We start from the raw sequence: 20,621 nt of genomic DNA on the forward strand, positions 1-20,621 counted from the left end.
GAGTTTTGGAAAGCTTTCTGAGGCTCAGAGAGGTTAAGGAGTTGGTAAGTGTCAGAGATGGGATTTGAATTGTGACTTTAGGTATAATACTCTATCCATTTATGAAGACAAGAAAGAAAGATGGAAGGAAAACAAGGCCAATGGTTATGGCACTTTGGCGAGGCTTAGAAAGGAACAGTTGTGATTGGGTATTTGTAAATTCATTTGGTTCTGCTTTTTTTTTTTTTAAGGTCTTGTATAATTTTGTCCTTTTCTTACGTTGATAATAAAACTTTTTAATGGAAATCAGTCCAGTTTGTCATGATTTGCTCTTAGAGAACCCATGATATCTCCTAGGTGATGGGGAAGAAGTCAGTAGATATGTGGGCTCTACATTTTCAATATGAAGATGGAATCAAAATGGGGCTTGAATAATTGTTCTTTTTTCTCCCCTGTCATTTGTTGATGTTATCTTAGCCACCTGAAGCAATGGGCTTCTCTCTCTTTCTAGTTTATTTAGTTGCTGGTGTGAGATTTAAAATTGGATACTAGAGCATTAATTTCCCCTCTTTAACCTTTCCCTTAATTTATCTCCCAGACTAGTAAATGGAAAAAGCTTCTGGTCTCTAGTTAGAGCTTTTATTGTGTGGTAGTTACCAGGTGATATTGATTAGAGGGATAGGAAAGTAGAAATACAAAACAAATAGTCTTAAGTCTAAGCTTAGTCTATATTCCGTATAAAACTCACCAAAAGCCCAAGGCCACCTTTGGGGAGGAGAGCCACATCAGGCACGTGCTGCTAACGGCGTCTGTCTGTGTGTCGCGCCAGTCCTCGGACCAGGAGAGTAAGAAAGAGATCCCCCTTCCGTTCTCTCCTTGCCTTTTAAGCTCGCACCCCAGGAAGTGGAGTGCTTAGCAGCCGGGCTGGCATGTGTAGCCCATGCATGGCCGTCGGTCTCCTCCCCGAAAGGGTGGACCTTTAAAAAACTGGCGTCTTTCTGTATTCACTAACCGACTGATAGGAAACTTTTTACCACATTCCCCCCTTTGGCTCCTCAAGAAACAAAATGTTTCCTTGACAGAACAGTAAAAAAAAGAATATAATAACTATTGCTAGCTAATAATATGTGAACAATATAGAAAAGGAAGAAAGGAAATTTTTGTTCAGAGGGGCGATTTTTTGTCCTCATGAACTGACGCTTTGACATTAGTCTTGCAAAGGGAGAGCCTCTGCAGAGAGTACATGTTACAGATAGTGTATATTATAACAGAAAGGAGATAGTAAAAACTAACAAAACAAAACAGTTCATATAAAGTCTCTGAGTCCTCTTGTCTTCTTGAAGTGGTAAGATGTCATCAGGAGGAAACTGGATTCTGGACACTGGTCTGGAAAGCTGGATTCTCTTCTTTAACTGTTTGAATTGCTGCATTTTTACTAAACCTTAGCATAGCATTGTCAATGATCAAATTAATTCCATTACACTGGGAAGGGTGTAAAAATAAAACCCCTTTTTCATGACTGTGACACTTGGGAAGCCTCCGTTCCCTCTGGGCATTGGCCTCGCTCCCACCATTGTTAGAGTTAGTGCTCCTCTTCCATGTGCATCCTTGCTTACTGTAACTCAAGCCACCTTCTGAACACATCCTCTTCGAATTAGAGCCTATTAAAGATTTTCCCTGCATAGCCACATCGGTTTCTTTAGATGGTTGCCCTACTTCTTCCTCCTGAGGATCATCTGTGATTATATTATTAGAATTTCATTTTTAGAGCTTTCCTTTACTGAGTCATATTTTTTTGGTCATGAGATCATGCTTATTGTGCCTTTGGACTTTTGGAAATCTGCTTCTACAGAATTTTGGAGTACATGTCTGATTATGGACTTTAAGAGGGCACAACTACTTCTCCCCAAGGCTCCAGCTCCTATCATGTCACTGATCAGTTCTTTGTCCCTTCTGATTAAAATTAAGTCCAGCTTAGCAGCTCCCCTTCTGGTTTCTCCAACCTTCTGAGAAGTGAGATTGTCCATGAAGTCAAATGAACAATTTATTATCCTGAGTTAGCAGGATGAGATTCCCAATAGATGTTTTTGTGGCTAATCAGAGGCCCCTCTATCATGTTCACCCTAAAAGTTTACTACTCCCTGAACTTCTCACACTTGAAGTACACTCTGTCCCCATGGCCCCCTCTACTTATTGGGTTGTTCTAACTCCCAGAATCCTCATTAACATTTTTAAAATTCAATTTTATTTTATTTTCAGCTTTCAATTCTTTCCCTCCCCTTCCCCTACATAGAGAAAGCAAGGAAAACAAAACCCATTACAAATATGCATAGTCAAGAAAAACAAATTCCTAAATTGAACATGTCAAAAAAAAGAAGAAGAAGAAGCCTCTGTCTGTACTCTCAGTCCATCACCTCTAGCTTAAGGTGAGTAGCATGTTTCATCATGAGTCTTCTGGAATTACAGTTGGTTCTTGTGTTGATCAGAGTTCTTAAGTCTTTCAAAGTCATTTGTCTTTACAATGTCATTGTTATTGTGTAAATTGCAGAACCTCCATTTTAAGGGAAACTCCCAGGAAAGCTGTGTCTTTATTCTCATTCAGGCTTCACTCCAGAGAGCAGGTACCCCTCCTCCTGCCCTTGCTTCTGCTCCCTGCCTTCCCTTTCCATCTCCTCCTTTCAGCCTCCTTTACTGTGTTATCTTCCTTAGAAGAATGTAAGCTCATTGAGGGCTTGGACTGTCTTTCAGCTTGTATTTTGTATGCCAAGCATTTAGCATAGAGCTGGGAATATGTTATTTAGTTAACAAATGCTTGTTGATTTGACTGTAAGTCTCTATCTGTCCCTTTGTCCACTTAAAGGCTATGATGTTATTTTGAACATACATGTAATCACTGAGTTTCAGTTCACTTCATACCTGGGTATTTTAATACATAAACCAGAGAATATATTAATTCTAAAGCAGGGATTCTTAACCTTTTTTTTTTTTCCCTGTCATATATCCTCTCAACAGTCTAGTAAGGCCTATGGACACTTTCTCAGGAGAATTGAGCATAAATGCATTTTAAAAATTCATTGGATTGCAAAAGAAACCAACTATATTGAAATAGTTATCAAAATGTTAAAAAAAAAAAAAGTTAATGGATCCCAGGTTAAGAATCCCTGGTATAGAGCATTACTTTCCAAAATGAGGCTCTTGGTTCTAAAATGGCTCAGGTAAGGCTCATAAAGGTAAAAAAGACCAAGGACTAGGTGGCACAGTGTATAGAGCACTGGCCCTGGATTCAGGAGGACCTGAATTCAAATCTGGCCTCAGACACTTAACACTTAATAGCTGTGTGACCCTGGGCAAGTCACTTAACCTCACCACACACACACACAAAAAGACCAAGGACTTAGAAAGACTAAGACCTCAGAGAAATAAATAAAAGAGTTAAGTAGAAAATACTAAGGAAAAGGGAAAATTGCAAAATTTATTCACATTCAAGATATCTGTGCAGAAAAGTTCGGGAATGAATGTCCAAAGGCATTTCCAAAGTTTCCAAAGACATTTAATGATTGAAAAAGAGAACAAATGGTGGTTGCTTAAATAGCATCTTTAAAGATTAAAGTTATTCAGACTGCTAATTAGGAATCTGGCTCAGGTATAACTTTTATAGAAATGAAATTTTAAGGGACAATGGATAATTTACAGATTTAACTGACATTGCACTTTACAGATATAATACTAAATTATTATATTAAGGAAATAAGAGTAGATAACATTAAAAAAAAACCCTCTCTTTTTGCCATACTGCAGCATAATATAATCCCTTCACACCCAAAATACCTCGTCCCCTTGTCAGTGTCAGGAGGCAATGAGTGACAAAGAGAAAGTACCTCTTATAATGTTTAGGGAAGGGCAAAAAGAGGATTTAGAATTTTTTTTCCTAGACTCAAAACCATCTTGAATATACACATCAGATCAGCATTTATTAGTCCAGGGAATATTACTATTTACTTCTCAGTTATTAATGTTTAGTAACCCAGAATTTCTCTCATCCTCAAATGATCCTTCTAGAAATATTCGACTTCATCATCATCACTAGCATTTATATAGTGCTTTAAGATTTGCAAAGCACTTTACAAGTTATCTCATTCCATCCTGTGAAGTAGGTGCTATTATTCTTCCCATTTTACAATTGAGGAAACTGAGGCTGAGAGAATTTAAGTGACTTGTCCAGGGGTCACCCAGCTAGTAAGTATATGAGGCATGATTTGAAGGCAGGTCTTCTAGACTCTAAGTTCAGCACCCCATCTACTGTACCACCCAGAAGCCAGAAGATACATTGTAATTTAATGCTATTAATACTCTTCTCTCCTTGTGGTTCTCATTCCCCTAAGTCTCCTTTGCAGGATCATCGTTCCGCTCTCTCCCCATATGGAAAGATGTATCCCAGGTCTCCATACTGGGCCCTCCTGCTTTTCCTCTCTTCTTGATCACCTCCTCAGCTCATCTTCATGTAGATGACTCTCAAATCCCTCCCTACTTCTCTCCTGGGCTCTGGTTCTGCATCTTCAACTGCCTACAAGTCTATTTTCTGCTTGGATGACCCATGTCCCTCAAACTCAACAGGTTCAAAATAGAATTCATTATTTTCCCTTCCTAAATCCCCAAACTCCTTTGAACTTCCTTTTTTAATGGCGAGCACCATCATTTTTTCTAGCCACCCATGATCACAACCTAGGAACAATTCTTAGTTCTTGACTCTTTCTCAGCCCGTGTATGCTACCCCACACACATGGTCCCCAAGTCTTGTTGATTTCACCTCCTTCTCTCCACTCACACTACAACTCCCCCCCGCCCAGGTTAGGCCCTCATTATCTGTCCACTGGACTACTGCAATTGCCTTTCTTTTCTTTTTTTTTTTTTTGGCTGGGCAATGGGGGTTACGTGACTTGTCCAAGGTCACACAGCTAGTAAGTGTCAAGTGTCTGAGGCCGGATTTGAACTCAGGTACTCCTGAATCTAGGGCTGGTGCTTTATCCACTGCACCACCGAGCTGTCCCACAATTGCCTTTCAATTGGTCACTCTCATCCCTAAGCTACCTTCCAAAGAATTTCCAGATGGATATAGCTTGGGTCTGACCATCTCACTCTCCGGATCAAGAGGCTTCAGTGATCTGTCACTAGGATAAAATGAAAACTCTTCTCTTTGATGTTCAAATAAAGTCCTTCACAATATGGCTCCAGCCTATCTTTTCAGACTGATTGTACATTACTTCTCACACACTTCTCTGGCCTCTTTGTTGTTTTCAGGACTCACCTTGGTGCTTTTGTACCAGTGGTCCCCTATGTCTAGAATGCACTCTCCTAGCTATGGTCAAGACTAAGCCCAGCATGTCCTTCAAGAGACCTTTCCTGATCTGCACCCCCCCCACCCCCCCATCATTGTTGAAATCATTTTTTTCTGATTTTTTTAATGTATTCTGCATTTACTGACCTGTGAGCATGTTGTTTTCTGCCCCCAGGAGAGTTACTGCCTCACCATTGTATCTGTATCCCCAGGGCTTATCCTAGTGTCCACTATAAGGAGATTAATGTTTGCTGATTGACTGATTTATGGGGCCTCGCTGCAGTACTGCTCAGGCTGAAGGACTAACTTATGGGCAAGGTGGCTTGTGATAAGCTCCTCCGTTATTTCGGTAACTAAACCTGCTGAGATGTGCTCCATGTCTGGCCTGCCTTATACTGAATATGCAAAATAGAAAATATTTTGAGGTTCTAATGTACTTTCTCTTCCTGTCCTAAATGTGGTGGTCTATATTTAACATAGCTTGGCTTCATTTTTGACAACTTGTGGGAGTATTTCTGAATTCTAATTCCGTTGTCCAAGTCACAGGACTGATGACTCTAACTTAGTCATCCCCAAACTTAATGATTTGGTTTAATTCAATCAACATTTATTAAGTTCAGAGTGTGTGCAAGGTACTGGGCTCTACTCTGGGGATATAAAGTTGAAAATGAGGCAGGGCCTGTCTTCGAGGGGCTTAAAGACTTTCTTGTCAATGCTGAAGTGCTATAAATGCCCTGCTGAGAGGCAGCACAGCACTATGCATATGGTGAGGGACTTGGAAGCTAGAAGATGGATCCTGCTATAGACACTTGTTAGTTGGGTTATCCTGGGAAAGCCCTGGCTGTCAAAATGGGGATAAGAAGGTTACCTACTTCCCCTCTGTGAGGACCAAATGAGATAGTAAAGTATGTAAAGTGCTTTGTAAAGGTACCTTTAAAGCAGGGCTTCTTAAGCTTTTCCTACACACAACCCCTTTTCGCCCAAGAAATTTTTACATGGGTATATAGGTATATAAAATGGGTATACATAACCTTTTACTGTTGTCAAATTTTTCATGACCCCCCCCCACATTCAGTTTAAGAAGCTTTGCTTTAAAGTACCACTTAAATGTTGACTATCAGTATTATTATTATATGCTTTCAGAAGAAATCTGATCCCAAAATACATGGAAAATATGAAATTCCAAAACTTTCCTGTGACCACTTCAAAACATATCATAAGTCTATACAGTCTAGAGTTCAACACAGAAATCTCACCTTAAAATCGTCCGGGATGAGGAGCTTTGATGTTCGTAGAAAATTTAGTATATATCTGAACATCTGTCCATCTCTGTCAATGAAATAATGCTGTTTGAGACTGTCTAAAACAATAGGCTCCGTGCCGTCAAACAGTCTTCCAATCCTGCGGTGGAAAAGAGTGAATGAACAGAGAGGTCAGAATGGCAATCAATATTCCATTCAGCCTTTGAGACTGAATCGAGCCACAGACTTCGATCATTCTAAAAAGGGAGGAGAGGTCCAGTGGGGAAATGTTCAGAGAGCTGGCCTTGGAGTTTGCTTGGACTTGCCTCTGAAATACAAAGTGGCTGCGTGACCCCTAGCAAGTCACTTACATTCCTCGTGCCTCCAAGCAACTGTCAGAGTTTAAGGTGTAGAGGAGGGGCTGACTGGTAGAAGGAGCTTCCGTGTCAGGGAGGAATGAAATCCACATTGATGAAATCACAAATCCATACCAAAAAAACAAGTTCTGATGATCACTGAACTCAGCTTGACACTTGAGCAGTTTTAGTAACAGGGACATGCAGGTCTTTACTGGGGAAACAACATAGGAAAAGACAACTGGAAGCGCTCTAAAGGTCTCTGAAGCAAGCGCACTGGTAGCAAGCTTCCCACTTGTGTAGAGAACATTTGGATGGCTCTTGGGGCAAGGTGCTGCTTTGGCACCGGAGAAATGTGGGTATCCCTGCGGGTCTTAAAGCCAGTAGACTACAACTCCAAAGAGCTGGCGAGGAGCCATCTGATTTATTTGTTTTGTTTTTATATGAATGATTCATTTTCATCTAACAAACATTAATAAATGCCCGTTATATTTGCTAGACAATAGAGAATGCAAAGGTGAGAAATGACAAAGTCCTTATTCTCCAGGAGATACATCCAAATAAGAATAAGGCAAAGGAGAATGAAAGAAGGCAACAAGAGATCTAGAGAAGTGGTTGCAGGAAATCATAAGAAAGAGGAATCATAAGAGGTAAAAAGTGGATAAAGTACCAGCCCTGGATTCGGGAAGACCTGAGTTCAAATCCGTCCTCAGAGACTTGACACTTACTAGTTGTGTAACCCTGAGTAAGTCACTTAACCCCTCATTGCTGGCCATAAATCAATCAATCAATCAATCAATCAATAAGCAATTGAATGAATGAATAAATAAATAAATAAAATAATGTAATATAATAAATAATAAATAAATAGATGCTCCATGGAAGATAGAGCAACTAAGTTGGGCTTTGAAGGAAGGGAAGGATTTTGATAGATGGACAGGTATTCCTAACAACCTATGTAAATGAATAGGAGGGGGCAGGGGGAGATTTGTGAACATCAAATAGCCCAGACTGGTTAAAACACTAATGAAGGAAGAAGAATCATGTGAAATAAATGAGGAAAGGTAGGTTGGAGGCTGACTACATAGAGACCCAGCCCTTCCTTTCACTCACTTCTTCACTCCTTCCCATTAAAGAGCCATTTTTTTTTTTTGGTGGGGCAATTGTGGTTAAGTGACTTGCCCAGGCTCACACAGCTAGTAAGTGTTAAGTATCTGAGGCCAGATTTGAACTCAGGTCCTCCTGACTCCAAGGCCAATACTCTATCCACTTTGCCACCTAGCTGCCTAAAGAGCCATTTTTAAAAATGGGGAAGAATTGCTTGTCTTCAAGAATTTGCTTCCAGTGGGCTCAAAGGACAAAGCAGTGTTTAGAGGCTATCATCTACATTCGACATTTTTTTTTAGAAGGAAGAAAAATTAAAATATCTCTGGCACAAAGGCACCTGGTCCAGCTTTTTAGACACTCGATTGAATCCATCCTTTTTTCTCACCAGCTAGAAGAGGGGATGGCAGGAAAGCATTTAAAGAGTCGTTAAAAATTCTCCACTACGGGGCAGCTAGGTGGTGCAGTGGATAAAGTACCAGCCCTGGATTCAGGAGGACCTGAGTTCAAATCTGGCCTCAGACACTTGACACTTACTAGCTGTGTGACCCTGGGCAAGTCACTTAACCCTCATTGCCCTGCCTAAAAAAAACCCAAAAAATCTGCAGAAAGAAAGAAAGAAAGAAAGAAAGAAAGAAAGAAAGAAAGAAAGAAAGAAAGAAAGAAAGAAAGAAAGAAAGAAAGAAAGAAAGAAAGAAAGAAAGAAAGAAAGAAAGAAAGAAAGAAAGAAAGAAAGAAAGAAAGAAAGAAAGAAAGAAAGAAAAATTCTCCACTAGATGCCAAGTACTAAGGGCATGATTATTATAATGGAATACAAGGAACCTGATCCATTTCAAGATGGGAGATGCTAGGGGCAGCTAGGTGGTGCAGTGGATAGAGCACCGGAGGACCTGAGTTCAAATCGGACCTCAGACACTTAACACTGACTAACTGTGTGACCCTGGGCAAATCACTTAACCCCAATTGCCTCACTTTAAAAAAAAAAAAACAAAGATGGGAGATGCTACAGGTGATTTTGCTTTTCTCCTCTTTCTCCCTCACCCCTCATTTACTGGGATAAGGAAGGGAACAAGCATTGAAATAGTGCCTCCTATGTGCCAGGCATTGTGGCAAGTGCTTTGCAAATATGATCTCATTTGATCCTCACAACAACTCTGGGAGGGAGGTGCTATACTTCCTGAATGTCACCTAGCTAGTTAGGTGTCTGAGGTCACAGCTGAACACGAGTCTTCCTGATCTAAGCTCAGTGCTCTATCCACTGCACTACTTGCTGCCTCTATGAAAACCAATCCACAATTTCAATATGCGTCCGATGAATGTAAGATGAGCACATCTGCACTGTGTAGGCGTGTCTGCCTGAATGATAACATGGTAATTCACTCTCTTAAAGTTTTTATGGATTTTTTGGTTTGTTTTTATATAACCTTCATTTCCAACTACATACTTCCCTCCTCCACCCAGACAGCTATGCCTTCTAACAAAGAAGAAAATGTGAAGAAAAAAAATAAACAGTTGAGTAAAATCAATCCACTTACCAACAGAGTCAGACAATATATGCAATATGGGTATAATTTGTGCCACCAGAGCCCCCCAGTTTTGCAATGAAGGAAGGGCAGGGCATTTTCTTATCTTTTCCCCAGTCGGTCTTCATTATAAAGTACTTCAACTTTGGAAAAATAAATTTACTTTTGCTTTCTAAGAAGCGTCTACAAAGGACTTCTTTTTCTGTGCAGCTCCCTAAGACTACGCTGCAGAGCTGGTCTGTACTGACAAAAGGGGATTTCCTTTCCTGGAGTTCCCTACTCCGACGTTTCCCTTTTAGAATCTTTAGTTTCCCTCAAAGCTCATGTGCCGCCTCTTACGTGAGCTCCTCAGCTCTCCATAGTTCCCTAGATTCTAGTGCCTCCCTCCCTAAATTACCATGTATTTTTTAAAATAAAAAATTTGGCTTTATGCATGAATGTGTTATTTCCATCAATGGCATATAAACTCCTTGAGAGCAGGGATTGTTGAATTTTCATCTTTGTTTTCCAGTTGCCCAGAACAGTGGCTAGAACTGAGCTGGTGCCTGAGAAAAGCTTACTGATTGATCCTAACTGACTATTTTGTTATCTGCTATATGTTAGCATCAATGATTTAGTTCTCTTTTAAAATGGCATGAAGACAGGCAAATAGCTTTTCCTTAAGGACAATTACTGCTCACTGGCAAAAATCACCATTCCATACACTTAAGAGGACAGGAGAGTTCCAAAAGGACTGAATGATACAAGAGAGGGGTATCAGATGAATGACCCAGGGGAGTATATGTAAAAAGTGGCTCTGGGAAGGCTGCTGCTAGAAAACAACTTTAAAGATGGAAAACTAGAAAGAAGTATCTTAGCGGTAAGGTTAACTTGTCTGTCTTGAACTTGTTATCTACTGCAGCTATGTTATTTCATAGAAAAACATCATTTGAACTTCATTTAGGAAATCAAGGGGAAAAAATGGCCCTCTTCTAGAAAATTGGAAATAGATGAAGTTTGAGGCATCTTCACATCATATCATACTCACCCCAAAGTGAGAAAAAACCCAAAGAAAACAGTAGGAGATAAATATAGATAGATGGATGCTGCATGTTGTGAAAAGGTTGGCTGAGATTAGAGATTGAACGGGAGCAACCGTTTCGCTAAAGAAAGATCTGGAAGTAGCAGATGGTGATAACTGGAATTGCAAGTGAGGCAGAATCATTAACTATAATAAAAGATAACAAGCTGATCACAGGGATTTGCTATTACCTGTCTGATCAGAAACCACAACAAGAGAGTTTTATTATTTGTTGCATGCCAGCAAAGTACTCTGTACTATTAAAGACCAGGAAGATGACATAGGTCTTGCCCTAGAGCTTTATTTGATCAATTAAATAGATAAAAGTTCCCCAGCTGACAGATTTACCTGGTAAATCGGTAGCAATTTTGGCAGGGGGAAAGCAGAGAAAAACTTTTGCTAAGGGGACATAACTGAAAAGCTCTAGGAAGGAGCAGCATTAGGGGGCAGGGCATGAATCGAAGGTGTGATGGGCAGAAGATAAAGGTCTTCAGGCATCTTGGCAGGACAGAAGGGCATGTAAAAAAACACTGAGTCAAAGAATGTTTAGGAGAAAAGTAACAACTTGAAAGGACGATGATGTTGGCAGTGGTTTTGCACATACCATTTTACCTAGATCAAAAAAGAGAGATCATAAAAACAAAAGTTCTAGCACCTGAGATCCTCAGCCAATGCTCACTCATCCAAGAAATGTTTTAAAAATACCTGCTATCTGCCAGATACTGAGCTGGGGAGGGGTGGGGGGGAAGAAAAATTATTAACAGAAAGAAAGGTTTGGGAAGCACTAGTTGATGGATGGATGGATGGATGGATGGATAGATAGATAGATAGATAGATAGATAGATAGATAGATAGATAGATAGATAGATAGATAGATAGATAGATAGATAGAATTTTAGCTACAGTGCCTGGTTTTAAAAATGAAATATTTGAGTCAAGAAAAGGTCAGTTAGGTGGTGCAGTAGAATGCCAGGCCTGTCACTTAACCCTGTTTGCCTCAGTTTCCTCATGTAGAAGATGAGCTGGAGGAGGAAAAAGTAAACCATTCCAGTATCTTTGCCAAGCAAACTCCAGAGTTGGACAAAACTGAAATAACTAAACAGTAACAATATACACTGAAAAACAATTACACAAAACTATTATCGTTGAAAAAAATTGGGGGGGGGGGAGAAATGTTAGTCATTTTGTTCTTCTCAAAGGTTAAAGAAAAAACCAAACTTCTGCCACCCCAAAATATAAGGCCTCATACCAAAGTAAAGGGTATCTTAGTACCCTTTGGCCATTTATCAACTAGAGAATGCACAGTGGTCTTACATATTTGTCAATTCCCTAGCTATCTGGAATGTGAAGACTTTCATCTGGTATTTGATACAAAGATTCTTTCCCCCTAAGTAGCTCCTCCCTTCTTTCATTTATATGCAAAAAATTTTAATTTTATGTCATTGAAATGCTTTATTCTGCCACAATCACTTCTATCTCTTGTTTAGTCAAAAATTGTGATCCTTGCCTACTGTGCTCTAATTAAAAAAAAAAAATCATGTGACTTTTTCTAATGGCTATGTATCCATTTTGAGCCTCTTTGGTATATAGTATAACATGCTGGACTTGATTTCTGCCAAATAACTTTCCAGTTTTTTCAGTAGTTCTTATAAAATAAGAAATCTTGGGGAAGCTAGGTGGTGCAGTGTATAAAGCACCGGCACTGGATTCAGGGGGACCTGAGTTCAAATGTGGCCTCAGACACCTGACACTTACTATTTGTGTGACCCTGGGCAAGTCACTTAACCCCCATTGTCCCGCCCCCCCAAAGGAAAAAAAAAAAGAAATCTTTTCCTAAGTAATTGATATTCTTGAGGTTTATCCAACATCATGTTAGTACTTTTGATTCTTCTGGTTCTTGTTTATATACTCTATTCCTTTAGCTTGCCTTCCAATTTTTTTTTTGGGGGGGGGGGGCTTTTGGATTTTTTTCTATGTCTGAAATACATTCTTGGAATATTTTGTTCTACAGGATCATCTTATTTTACCAAGTTAATGTTTTCCTCCATAATTGTCTAGTGAACATTTGAAATTTAATATTTTAGGGGACTTGCATGGTATAGTCTAAAACCCTCAATGTGAAATCAAAAGAAATGAGTTTGAGTCTTAGTTCCAATATTTATGAGCAGGGTGGTCATGTAGAGGTCACTTAAATCTCCCATTTGAAAATATGCTCATCTGAAAAAATGAGAATAACAATATTTATACTATTTACCTTATGACCTATTGTAAGAAAAGTTCTTTTTAAACCTTTAATCCCTAAAGGCAATCCTATGGAAAATGCTTTTAAAAGTGAGCAACCACACCCTAATTGACTTGTTTTAAACATATTTGCTTAAGGTGGTTTTGTAATTATATGAATGCTAGCAATATTTCTTTAAAGTTATCAATCTGAAAATTTTCATCTATTTTTATATGTACAAATTAATGATAAATGTACACCAATTAATGATATAAAATTTGTACAGGGCTTGTTGTGAAAGCTGATTGAAGCAATTAAAAGCTCTAGGGTAAGTATCTTCTAAGTGGAAGCAGACCAAATTTTTATATACACTAGGCAGGTGGGGAGTGTCATTATACAGTATTGGGAATATGTTTCTTGATGAAGCACCAATGACTGCAGAAGAGGAGAAAGAAAAAGTCATTCAAAAAATGAATGACAAAGAAAAATGGTAACAACAATAAATCAAGGAATTAGACATTTCCTGGAGAATTAATGACTATAGTGTGTATAGTTGATGTCTCAAGGTCGAGGTTTGGGGCATTACATTGCACAGTCACTGATTCTTCAGAAACATCTCAAGTCCTGACTATTATTCTTAGCCCAGAACAACTTTAAAACGTAAGAAGCTTGTGTGGATAATATGTTGATTATAATAATAAAAACAAAGCACCTTCCATATTGATCTTCACAACACTGAAAGGTAGGTGCTATTATTATCACCATATTAAGGATGAGGAAATTTAACTGAGGCAGTTAGAAGTTAAGTGACTTGCCTGAGGGTCTGGAAGCTAAGTAAGTACCTGAGGCAGGATTCAAACTCATGTCTTTCTGACACCAAGTCTAGCCACCAAAAATGCAAAAACAACTGACTCCAATGGAGGAAAGCCAAAGAAGGGAGACACCCCTTTGATCTTTGGAGATGCTGGCTTCAGGGTGAGCTGCTGCTCTGATGTAGTTTGACTTAGGAAGGTGGTAAGTGAATACTTATGGTGGGAATGGACAGGATGTTTGACGTGAAGCGAATTAAGGGTAATTTCTACTACACAGCAGGGACAAAACAACTGTAAAAATGTTCGGGTACAGTTCAGTTGCTCTCTCCCCTTCTGACCCACTACTCAAACAGCATTTTTCTTATACAGAATGACTGTTCTACGTTTGTAGACACCAAAGAGAATATTTATTGCAAAGAATTATTCTTCATAAAGAATTTATAAATGGATCGATCAAACACTGCTGCTACAGGCTATCTGAACAGAACGTGGAAATCGCTTCTTTCTAATCATCTTCATTATAAGGATGTTTTTACCTGTGGTGATATTAGAATGTAAGAGTGTTCTAATGCAAGCAAATAAAACATCCAAAAAGGAAACAACACTTTATTTTGCTTTTAGCTTTTATTTATATATCTAAAACATCTGTCATAGGACACTGAAGTTAGAAGAAACCTTGAGAGCCCATGAGAACATCTGGTATCGCCCCCTAGCTTCAGGAAGATGAATGTCTAAAGTTAAAAAAAGCAAGTGGCTCTTTAAGTCTCTCCTTAATGCTCTCTGCACACAGACTGCACAGCCCCTAATGAGCCCATTTCACTCTTTCCAAGAGAAATCTCTTCCGCTGAAACATAACCCATGTTTTCTTGTTTGGTCACATAGACACATGGAAAAATCCACTGAGCAACATCCTCCTCATAAAACTCTTTCATATGCTTAAACATTATCAACCTTTCACTGTCTCTTCTCCCAGACCTCTGAATTATTTTTAATTTCTTTGATTGTTTCTGCTGCTTTTATTTCCCAGAACCTTTTCCTGTTTTTCCTTTCCTTTTAAAAATGTGGTGACCATAAAAAAATACCCAAACTACCAGAAAATCACATAGAGATCTTAAATAAGTGAATTCTTGGAAAAGAAGTAGAACAAACTATGAAGGGTCTATCTATCAAAGGAAGGGAAAATTCCTTGTCCTAATAGATCCACAGGAGAATTCTATCAAACTTTGAAAGAAAAATTAGCCCCACACTACTCAAATTATTCTCAAAAATTGAGAAAGAAAGCACCTTACCAGATTCCTTTTTTGGGGGGGAGGTGGGGTTTGCAGGGCAATGAGGGTTAAGTGACTTGCCCAGGGTCACACAGCTAGTAAGTGTCAAGTGTCTGAGGCCAGCTTTGAACTCAGATCCTCCTAAATCCAGGGCAGGTGCTTTACCCACTGTGCCACCTAGCTGCCCTAGATTCCTTTTATGAGACCAATATAGTCCTAGTACCTAAACCAGGAAGGATAATGCACAAGAAAACTAAAAATTAATAATAATACCAATTCAAAAAATTGAAATAGACCATGGACACTTATCCAAAGCAGTTAGGTGCTACAGTGGAGAAAGTGCTGGGCTTGGGGTCAGGAAGACATGAGTTCAAAATTGGTTTCAGATACTAGTTTGTGTGACCCTGGGCAAGTCACTTAATCTCTGTCTCACTTTCATCAAATGTAAAATATAATAGCTCCTCTCTCCCATGGTTGTTGTTTGGATCAAAAGAGATAATATGGGGGCAGCTAGGTGGCGCAGTGGATAAAGCACCGGCCCTGGATTCAGGAGTACCTGAGTTCAAATCCAACTTGATACTTACTAGCTGTGTGACTGAGCAAGTCACTTAAGCCCCATTGCCCCGCAAAAAAAAAAAAAAAAAAGATATTTGCAAAGTACTTAGCATAATGTCTGGCACATAGTAGGTGTTTCATAAATGCTTGTCACCCTCCCTCCTGCTTCCTTTTATTAAAAACTAAAACATCCAAAACCACTTGGCTATCTCAAGAAATTTTGAAAAAATCTTTGACAAAATTTTTTTAAAACCTAAAAACCCCCCCAAAACAAAAAAACCAACACCACCCAAAGTATAGGCACAAAGGCCCTTTTTATTATTATAAAAAGTATCCATCTAAAACCAAAAGCAAACATCTTATGGAATATACACTCTAAACTTTCTCAATAAATTAAAGAATGAAGCAAGGATGCTTTACTCTCCCCTTTATTATTTGATATGGCTCTGGAAATGCTAGCAACATCAATACGACAAGAGAATGAAACCAAAGGCATAAATATAGGTAAAGAGGAGCTAAAACTATTGCTATTTCTGAGGACATGACAGTTTACTTTAAAAATCCTAGGAATCACCAAAGATACTAATTGAGACAGCCCCCAAATCAATAGCATTTCTGTATGATATAACAAAATTCAAGAGTCAGTAATAGAAAAGGAACTTCCATTCCAAATTACTGTAAAATGCATAAAATATTTGAGGATCAATAATGGCATTTATAGATTCCTTCAAGGTTTGTAAAATGATTTAGAAATACTATTTCATTTTATCCTTACAACAACCCTGAGATGTAAGTGCTAGGAATATCCCTATTTTAGAACTGAGGAAACTGAGGCAGGCAGAGGTTAAGTGACTTGCCTGGGGTCATTAATAAGAATCTGGGGCTAGATTTGAACTCAGATAGTGTATTACATCTACTGTGTCACGTAGCTGCCTGAGCACACTATTCACCAAAGCACACAAAATAGTTATATATATATATATATATAATTACAAAGAGCCTCTTAAAAATAAAGAATAACTTTAATAGATGGGGGAATATTCAGTGCTTGTGGCTGAGCTGTGCTTATATAATAAAAATGACAACATTACTAAAGTTAATTTACAGAGTCAATGCTATACCAATTGAATTTTGAAAGGGCTATTTTAAAGAACTCAATAAAATAACAAAATTCATTTAGAAAAATAAAAGATCTAAAATATCACGGAAAATGATAAAAAAAGAGGGACAGACATAGGGATATAAAACTTCTAGACTTCAAACTATATTATAAAGCAGCAGTCATGAAAAACATCTGATATTGGTTAAAAATAAATCAATGCAACAGACTAGACAAGGGAGAATCAGAAACAACGTAGGAAAGACTTCCTATTTGATAACAACTACTGGAAAAACTGATAAACAATCTGGAAGAAATGAAGCTTAGGGGCAGCTAGGTGGCGAAGTGGATAGAGCACTGGCCCTGGAGTCAGGAGTACCTGAATTCAAATCTGGCCTCAGACACTTACCACTTACTAGCTGTGTGACCCTGAGCAAGTCACTTAACCCCAATTGCCTCACTAAAAAAAAACCAAAACAAACAAAAAAAAAGAAGCTTAGACCAATACCTTACATCATATTCCACAATATAGTCTAGAGATATGTTGCTTTAATATTAAAGATCATGCTATTAAAAATGAGATGAGAAGCAGATCAAATCCCTTTTGCAGTTGTCTGTAGTGAGGTATATTCTTTGCCAAACATGTGATAGGGGCAATTATAAAAGTTAAAACAGATAATCTTGATTATGTGAAACTGAAAAACTTGTGTACAAACAAAATAATGCACTTGGTATAAGAAGACAAGCAGTCGGATGGGAAAAAAAATCTTTGTACTGATTTTCTCTGATAAGGGCTTGGTATCCAAGATATGTAAACAATTAACAGATATATAAAATACCAAACATCATTCCTCCATAGATAAATGGTCAAAGGATATAACCAAACTATTCTCAAAAGAAGAATTGTAAACTATTAAAAGCCATGTGAAAAATGCCCCCCAAATCACTGATTTTAAAAATCCAAATAACCCTGAAGTCTTATTTTATATTTGCAAATGGTCAAAGTGACAAAATATGGGAATAATCAATGCTGGAAGGCCTGTGGGAAGATGGGTACACTAATACATTGTTAGTAGAGCTGTGAATCAGCATGACCATTTTGGATAACTGTTTGGAATTATGCAAATAAGGTGACTAAAGTATCCATATCCTTTGACCCAAGGATTCCACTATTAGGTTTATACTCCAAGGAGATCACTCCTAAGGAGAAATTACCCATGTACACACCAAAATATCTATAGCAGTACTTTTTTTTAAAATTGCAAAGATATACACACCAACTAGGAAATGGCTAAACAAACCAGCAAATAAATGCATGGAATATTACTGTTCCATAAGAAAAGATAAATATGATGAATAAAGAGGAATATGGAGAAGATTTATGGAAAAAGAAACATGGAAATAATGGAATAAATAGAATAGAAACATGGAAATAGAAATAGAAACATAGAAAATAAATGGATACAGAGTGAAGTAGAGACAAGAAAACAATATACACAATTGACTACAATAATATAAATGGAAAGAACCACCATAAAAAAAAAGTAAAAAATTTGCAAAATTACAAAGAATAAGTATGGCTGCAAAGAAGAGATATGAGAAGATGCCCCTCCCTTACCCCTCTACAAGTGTGGTATATCGTACATATTTTCCGATTTTTTCAATGTATTGTTCAGTTATGCTGATTTTTTCTCTTGATTTTCTTTTATTTGGTCTTAAAAGATTATTTATTATATGAGATGGCTTTCGGGGGGGGAGGGATAGTGGAGGAAATTATGGCACTGTAAAAAACAAAAGATAAAAAATGTATATAAAAAAAGAAAAAATGGTACATTGACTACTAATTTTCCTGAATTGTAGTTTTTTCTTTTTTTTTTTCTTTAAAAAATAGTATTTATTATGTGAAATGGCTGGGGAGAAGGGAAAGGATACTAGGGGAAAAAATCTGTGATCTAAAAAAGAAGAGATGGAAGTAAAAATTTTCAAAGTATATTGACCAAACTGGACACAGTCTGACTCATGAAATATAGAACAAAAGGATTATCTCCTTGTTCTTGAGTCATATTTTTTCCCTACATTTTACTTTCATGAAAAACAACCCACCAAACAGCTTGCAGTTAGGTGTGCGACCCCAAGTCTTTTACGGCTATGTGTTTCTAGTCAGTGTTTCTCTCTCCTATATTTATGTTAGAAAGGTTTTTTTGTTCCTAAGTATGTCATCTTTTCCTATTGTCCATACTGAGTTACAGCATGGTTTTGAATTTTATTCTTGAGTTTCTGAATGTCAGCAAACTAATATGATCTCCCTATTTGGTCTCATTCTCGATCTCTTCAGCCAGGTCATCAACAATAGGCCTTAGGACCAGTTCCTGTGGGATACCACCAAATATGTCGCCCCAAACTGCTATCAAACAGACTACTGACAACTACCCTTGAGTCTGTTATTCATCCTGTCAACATCCTATTAATAGTGAATTGTCACAATTTTCTGTTTATGGATAAGAACATTGTGTAGGATGAAATCAAAAGCTGAAATCAAAATCAAGTGCATGTAACTTCCCTCTTTGACTCTATGGCCCAATATTTCTGTCACAAGAAAAAATAAATTGGTCTAGTGTGTTTGCCAGACAATGCTAGGCACTCATTAGCATTTCATGCACTTGTAAACTTATTACTTATTTTAGTGTTTTCCCAAATGCCAATTTACAACAACATCATCCTATTTTTAGAAGTGTAGATGAAATCTTCCTTTTTCTAATTCTCAAGAAATGACAATGATTTCTCAAAAATACAGACTAATGCTCTCATGATGGTGCCTTCCCAAGTCCTGACCTACCCTGGGGGGTGGGGGGGTGGGGAGAGAGAGGTCATTGGGCTCTGCTGAATGGTACATTCCATTTTTAGATTCACTCTATTATTTCTTTGCCATGGAATGTCTGGCTTTTCATCTCGACTGGTAACAGCCGCTTCCAGACCACTCTTTCAGGAAAGCCCCTACTGATGTGCTTTGTTTCGTTCCTTCTTGGGTCATTTCTTCCATAGCCTTGGCAACTGCCTTGCTGCTCCTTGTGTATCCTCTCCCTCCTGCCCCACCCCCCCCCCCAGAACCATGAACTGTGACCAAATCAACTCTGCATGTATTTCTGGATGGAAATTGTCAGTCTCCTCTTCTATGTGCCATTCACCATCACCGTAAACTTTCCAGTCCAAATTGTCCCACCCTGGCCACCACCCCACGTTGTGTATGTTGTCTCCCCTATAAGCAAGTAAGCTTCTTGAGGACGTGGATCGCCTTTGCTTTTTTTTTTTCTTTTGGCACATAGTCAATGCTTTTATAATCATTGATTCATTTATTCATTCATGCTTCCATTACCATCTGGATGAAGGGTTGAGTAGAAAAAGCCTCATACAAGTGTTCAGGCTGACTTTAAAAAAAAAAAAGATAGATCTCTACTGCTATCTTTTGTTTATACATTACATAGATTTCCTCATGTATTTCTCCCCCTCCCTATTCCCAGAGATCCATACCTATAACAAAGAAATGTTTTAACAAGGAAGAAAATCAGAATGACGTTCTATCAATTCACTTCTCAACAACAAAAACAAATCTTAAAAGGGCTTACAGAATTGATTTCAACAAACGAATCTGAACATCAAAAAAACCCCCAACAAAACCTGTAGACAACTATATATGATTAAAATCCTAGACTAACACACACAGATCTCTGTGTATACAAAAGTTGCTTGGCTAATAAAAGCTTGCAGAAAATGTTGAAGTGATTCCACTCTTCTTTAGATTCTGAGTTGAACAGTTTGCTTCAATTAACACCTCTGTTTTTTAAAACTCTGACATCTCCACGATGTGATTTCCTTTCATACAACTGTATACTAGCACATGGGAAAAATAAAGATGTGCATTCTGGATGAATCTATGACCTAAAAAGATAGCATCATACAAGATCATACACCTTGATAGCAGTACTATCAGATTTTCCATTTCTACTTGAACACTAAAAACAATTGAGAAATCATTTCATGCAAGGCAAAATGATCTAATTCTACATTTTA

At 38.1% G+C, this 20,621-nt stretch overlaps 1 protein-coding gene across 3 annotated transcripts in view; it reads right to left on the minus strand.

The window, feature by feature from the left end:
• KCTD1 (potassium channel tetramerization domain containing 1) overlaps positions 1–20,621 on the minus strand; it is a 259,929-nt gene that overhangs the window by 14,887 nt on the left and 224,421 nt on the right. For all 3 annotated transcript variants that reach the window (XM_043976323.1, XM_043976324.1, XM_043976325.1), the window contains exon 3: positions 6,571–6,715. In XM_043976323.1, coding sequence (XP_043832258.1) covers positions 6,571–6,715 — 145 coding nt within the window. The remainder of the gene's footprint in view (positions 1–6,570; positions 6,716–20,621) is intronic.

The sequence above is a fragment of the Dromiciops gliroides genome, chromosome 1 (assembly GCF_019393635.1).
Source record: "Dromiciops gliroides isolate mDroGli1 chromosome 1, mDroGli1.pri, whole genome shotgun sequence".
NCBI lineage: Eukaryota > Metazoa > Chordata > Mammalia > Microbiotheria > Microbiotheriidae > Dromiciops > Dromiciops gliroides.